General features: G+C 41.5%; 1 protein-coding gene across 1 annotated transcript in view; it reads right to left on the bottom strand.

Moving 5' to 3' along the window:
• Positions 1-6382, bottom strand: part of GluClalpha (glycine receptor alpha 1) — a 30964-nt gene that overhangs the window by 9663 nt on the left and 14919 nt on the right. The window contains 3 exon segments of the mRNA XM_026815834.1: positions 165-247; positions 475-628; positions 693-762. Of these exon segments, the coding sequence (XP_026671635.1) occupies positions 165-247; positions 475-628; positions 693-762 (307 nt within the window).

Below are 6382 nucleotides of genomic sequence, written 5' to 3' on the forward strand. Positions count from 1 at the left end.
TTTCTATACTTTTTAGCACGTAGCTATTTATTATTAGCATTATTCTTCCGTCGTCTGATTTCTTTTTAATTATAGGAAATGCGTTTTTCTAAGGTCCATAAACTTTTGGGATTGACTGTATAGTCAATACATCTTTAATCGAGAGAACAAGCGTCGATACTTACAACTTGCCATACGTAACGAGCAAACTTGTCGATCCAAGGGGTACAATTTTAAATTCATCGGACATGATAGAGTTAGAGAGATTCTGGAAGAATTGACGTTCGATTAGAAGGAATCCGAATGTAATTTCCAATCGATAGACTGCAGACTTTTATGCAAATTAAAACAGTTTACAATGTCGCTTCGTTTAAATATAATCAAGTGTATTTTATTTTGATCGTTGGGTACTATAAACGCTGTTTCCTGTAGATGTTCGTATAAATGCATAAATTCAGCAGTCTGGTAATAGGATTACCGCGTCGGTCGAATTACCGTATACTGTATAGAACGGCTCCGTCGGGAAAAATACGAATGTACACGTTTGGCATAATTATGTTGTGGAAGTGTCCATCCTTCTCGTTCGAAAAGAATAGATCCGGCATCCAGACGCGACCCGCGTCCGTCAGAGTTAAATACTTTAGTTTACCTGTAATTTTCAAACGCGCGATCGTATAATTCGAAATTCAAAGGGAAACGAGGGTGTTTTTTACCTTTAAAATCATCGAATCGTAACCGTTTGTCAATCCATTGTTCCCGGAACGTCAACTGTACGGAATATTCCTGTCAAGGAAAAGAAAGTACGATTTAGCGAGATAAATCGTGGGCCGCGAGCGGTCGGTGGGCAGCAAATAAATTATTATGCTCGAACGGCTGGTCAGAATCTGTATGACGGCATAATTGGGTGTACGGGAGTTTGTTGGCGCTAAAGTAATTAAATCAAAGGGCGACTGCAGAAATTGTTCAGATCGGACGTGCAGAAAGGCTCTTTGTAGTAAATTACTTGAACTACACATTGATTGTTCGTTTCAGCCGAAAGAGAATTCTCGTCGAATCTGAGATTTCTGCGTCAGTACGTTCCTCTCTAATCGTTAAATCGATCTACAGAAATTATTCGGGGAGGAACCAGTATGCGTAATCAATTGTCTACTTCGGGGTACCGTAGTTTATTTTTTGGTCAACGGATTCTTAAATAATATGCAAAAGCTTTTTGAACGAAAACAAATTTCAGATACTATTCTGTCACAGTAATTGATTCGCTCGCATGACTGACCTGGTTGACGTTATTCTACGAATAAATCGTTTCCCTTTTCGAGAGAATAAAACTACTTGCATCGAATAATGAAATGATGGTGTCAGAATTTGTGACATACAGAAATAGATATTTCTTGCACGCCTCTTGTTCGGCCGTGTTCTAATATACGCCTACGATTGGCGTGTCAAAGATGAATAGGGTACACTCCAAGTTTCCAGAGGAGAAACGAGACAAAAGTAAGCTGTACATCAATAAACGTGAACGAGGTCAGTAATTGCGTAACATCAGCATCTTAAAGACACCGGCTGGCCTTCCAAAATGAGCCTTTGACAGAGGACTGGTCTAATCGCGATTGTATCTTAATTAACGATGACCTCAGCATACCGAGAATTCCTGCGTAGAATCGATCATGAAAAATCTGATCCACTCTACTTCACAGCGTGACAAAACCAAAAAGAATGGCAACAAAATTCTGCTATAGAACGAAACGAATCGAAAATACTCACGTATTTTCGATTGATCTCTACGAGTATTCTACCTGTATTTATCTTATACTAAATCGTCGAGTGATTCTTGAACGCTCCGGGGATAAAATAACAATATGTAAAAACATTGAAATATTTTTCTGGATGATCGCGTGTGTAACGCCTCGGTCCATCGGTGCTAGTCTCGTTGGCAATATCCAACTTTAAAAGTCGGTTCGTTCTCCCCCGCCGGGATAATAAGGGTCCGCGAAGGATCTCCTAGAGAAAAAGGCGGAACAAGAAAAAAGATTAACCCTGGTCGGTTTTAGAGGTCGTTTCGAGAGCAAAGAGCACTTGTGCTCCGACGGGTAAAGGTCGTGGTAAATTTTTTTCTTCTTCCCTTTTTTGACCACGGAGCGTTAAAGAATCAAGGCCGTGTGGTGATATCTTGCCGGGGGAATGAAAAGTCTCGTTGCCGGGAAGAACGAGACGCGGTGGTACAAAGGTGGGCGCGCGGTCGGGGGCTTGGAAGACGGGGGTGTGGGCAGACACTGCGGGACAGAGGGTGCGAGTAGTTGGACGAACAAACAATGATGTTCAGGTATAGTTGTGTACACCGCGTTCGAAGCAAATGTAAGAGGCATGCAGACGAAGCAACATTTAAGCTCAACTACTACGCAACTATTATAACAGCAGTTCCAGCTAGAGACAGAGAAACTACGGTCCATGTACTAACGCTACGGTATTTAGCACGTGTGTCTGAAAACTATCGATAGAGTATATGTATCGTATTGTACGTTGCAAGTGGACAATGCATGCATCTTGGCTCACAGTTTCACATCTTTCCCGGCTGGGCCTGTCCACGTCGACGGCGTCCTGTGTCTTTTTTTTTTGTATTTTGTTTTAGGAGGATTCCAAAATATATCGTTAGTTCTTTTTTATTCTGTGATACGATCTCCCATTGACTCCTGACGGCGTGTAAATTAAAATCAGTTTCGTTTCGTCTCTTCTCACTTGATTCTTTTCCCGATCGTCGGCTTTGCTCGTTCGTTTCGTTATCAGATTTTGTTTTAATTCGTTCCTGGTCGCAAACACTTACCATTTAATCCGCGAGTTTCTGAAAATTGAGCAACATGTCGCAAAGGAGGATGTATGTACGGAGCAGCCTCCGTACGTATGCTTCTTTTTCTAGTGCGATCGCTCTCGATTCGGTATGTACGGACGGAATAGGTTTGTGTGCGAATATGCGTGTGGGTGGATTAAAAAAGAAAAAACGTCACCCGCTGCGTGTACGTTGGGAATCAAAAATAATCTCCACCTAAAATGATTGGCAAACATCTTGAGAAAAAATCAGAGAGCGTTCGACGGCCATCGAAGAACGGTTGGGAAAGTTCAAGTTCCTGCTTAAACATTTGTGTAGCATGAGAGCGAACAAAAATCAAACACTTGGCTCAGGGAGCTCTTTCGGCAATGAAAAATTGAATGGCAATTATCGAGTTTGTAAAAAAGAAAGTACTGAAACACAGAGTACGTCGTTTATCGTTTATTGTCCTATAATTTAGCCAAGTTCCTATTCACAGGTGCGAATCGATTCCCTCCTTTGCGGAACGAGCAGGCGTCGCGATTCATGATTCGCGCGTGTTGAAATGTAAACAGGGGCCATGTATAGTTCATTGTTCGTAGATGATACTTGATTATTCAACGTCTTTTGATCGATTCGAACGTAACGAAAGTGGTATATCTTGTGAGCTCATTCAGTTCATTCACTTTCGCTTTCATGAATACATTATAAGCAAAGTAGTACGAGTCAGCTAATAATCGGACTCTCGCCGTGTACGGCTCGTATTTTTAGCCCTCGTACGAGCATTACCGTTCTCCGTTCGTTTCAGATTCTCCACACAATTTTTAACACATATACTTACGTCCAATTGTTTAATCGATGTTTTATCACGTCGCGTTTACATAAACGTCAAATCGTTTTAACTTCTCTGACATCAGACAAGCGTAATTATCGTTTCGCGTTAAACATCCTTTTCGCGATCTCGTAAAAATTTATTTCACTCGGTTTAGTACATGATAACAAATTATTTGCAAGTAGCGTCGATTCAATGTTTCTATGCAACAAATGGTAATTGTTCCAAGCGTTTGCTAAACACCACAAGTCGACGCAACTAATAATCCGTCAGTCGATCCGACAAGGAAAATTCGATTCCTCGTGGAACTACGCGATGCGTAAAACTTGTTGCAAGCGTAACAGTGTGCACAGCAGTTTGTTCAAACCCTGCCCGACACTCGGAGCGTGCGAGCTTCGCATCGTAGTTTCGCCATCACAGACTGGAAGTCGTTTCTAGTTTACACACTTCAAATGATTGTGAGTACGGGAATGAAAAAAGGAAAGATGGAGTAGTGTAGATTAAACAATAATAATGAATCAGACGGGTGAGAGATCTGCAGTCCCGAACGTGCCTTGTCGTCCTTTTAAACGTTGAGGAAAACACGTAAACGTTGCTGCATGGAAAAACGTGGTTCTTACTAAACAGATTCGAGCGAAACGTCGAGCTGATAAAACCATTTGCATGATTTTCCTTCGAACGGTCCCATTGCCATAAATTCGAATTGCAACATGGATTAAAAAGTGCCTAAGCGTTGCCACAATTGCTCTTTTAACAATTCTTATAGATAACCGTTCCAATTCTCTTCTGCTGGTTATTGTTACAATGTGTTTTGTGTTCTCATTGTCAGATCACTTTCATATCAGTGGTACACAAGTATCGTGCGTGGGGTAACGTGATAAGCGTCAAGCTTTGACCATTACCTCTTTCATCAAATATCAACTTGGTTACATAGTACTTGTCAAACGTACTAATACGCAAATGTCGACCTACGGATGAGCTGATCGATGATGAAATTCGATTGAAATTTTTTATTTGATCCGACGGTCAATAGACGACGACGAAGCAGGGATAGATAACGGAGAAACAAGTAGGGGAGAAAAGATGGACGATCTCCATGATCCATATCCATTATGGAGAGAGACGAATGAACGTCAAATCGTACAAGTTCAAAAGCAGTCGTATCTTTTGTTCACGAGAACAATTCTCTCGTGTCTGTCCTACTCTGATCAAAATGTCCAACTGCTTCCAAACTGCTGATTAATAGTGTTTGTATGTAGCATGCAATTTTTGAATGAGAGGGCACAGAGAAAGTATTCAGTGAGAACGATTCTTTGTCCTTTGAAGCCGTAGATGCACGTAGAATCGAGGTATCGATGACAGCTGTTGTGGCCACTGGGATTAATCGCGGTCCCGTCATACCGTGCATGACGCGAGAATCAGAGGAGCCGAAGGCCGAATGATTGGATAAAGTTCCGAAAAGATCACCTCCTCTCTTTTTGTTCGCAAGTCGATTTTTATCGTCGTCATCTCTTAGACTTGACCGCGTGTTTGCGATGTTAAGAAGCGGTTCGCGGTCCGAGAGATGTTATCGCTTCGGAGTCGAAACTCGTTAAATCCCTTTCACTTAAGACCACGAGTACTCGCGTTTAAATATTAGGTTGCTGCATACGAAATTCCGTTTCCTCGATGTCGGACCGGAGTCGTTGATTAAATCCCGTCGATGATCGTCGTCAGAAAGGAAACGAGCTTATGCCTGATTTATTAAAAACAGGCTTCGTGGAAACGAATTTGGTAACTATCCAGGTAGTTTTTAAGGGAAATATGTGATGCTCGAAAACGAATCTCTTACGCACCAATTTGATATAAAAACGCGATCGGACACGTGCTCGCGATACTGCGACCGGATCTGAATTTGGAAATCTCCCAGCTGTGTTTGTGAAACTGTAGGTAAATAAAAATTGAAGAGCGAACGTCTGTTAAATAAACAGAACCTACAATCGAGGTAGAAAAACATTTCGAAAACACGGAGAGAAAATATATACTGTTATTCCTTTTTTAAATTCGGCACGGAGAGTGTGAGGGTACAATGAGTACGTTTTGTACGTATCTAAACTTTTGTAGTCTGTCGTAGATCGTTAATAGAACGTTTGCATAGGGAGATGGTTTCGTTGGAAATCTTCAAAGAAAGTTCTCGGTGCTTGCAGGATTCGACCTGAAAACAGTCTGTGTGGTAGAAGCAAATTCAGTCCAGGACGCACCAGAAACACTCGCGGAATCGTACACGGTCCTGTTTGAGAGCTCCGGTATCTATGTAATTTCGTTTCGTTCAGGAACGTCAGAGTCCTCTTTCCGGGCAAATATTATCCCTAAACGTAATTTAAAAAGGAACTCGGATAACAAAAGGGAATGTAGGATGATCGATGAGCAAGCTTGACACGATTCGTTCGAAGGAAAATCTATTGGCACGGGTCGAGTCTACGATGACAGTGATTCGTTTTATTATTCCGTCGCGCGATTATCCCTTCATTTTTCTCTAGCATACAGAGTCCAGCAAGGCACAGATGTGGTTGCAACGACCAGCACAGTCAATAAATCGAACGTTCCGTAACAATCACTACATAACAGGGACCATAATGCCGATCGGTAGGTATATAATATAATATACACGGTGTCCTAGGTTTTTCCGGCCAAACATTGCCCGCGTGTTCTATACACAAAAGTAAGAAAAAAATTTGTATGCACATATGCTCTTAAATGTTCTATTAACGAGTTAACACTTCAAAATGACA

This window comes from Ceratina calcarata, unplaced genomic scaffold (assembly GCF_001652005.2).
Source record: "Ceratina calcarata isolate Rehan_Ccalc_2016 unplaced genomic scaffold, ASM165200v1 scaffold48.2, whole genome shotgun sequence".
Classification (NCBI taxonomy): Eukaryota; Metazoa; Arthropoda; class Insecta; order Hymenoptera; family Apidae; genus Ceratina; species Ceratina calcarata.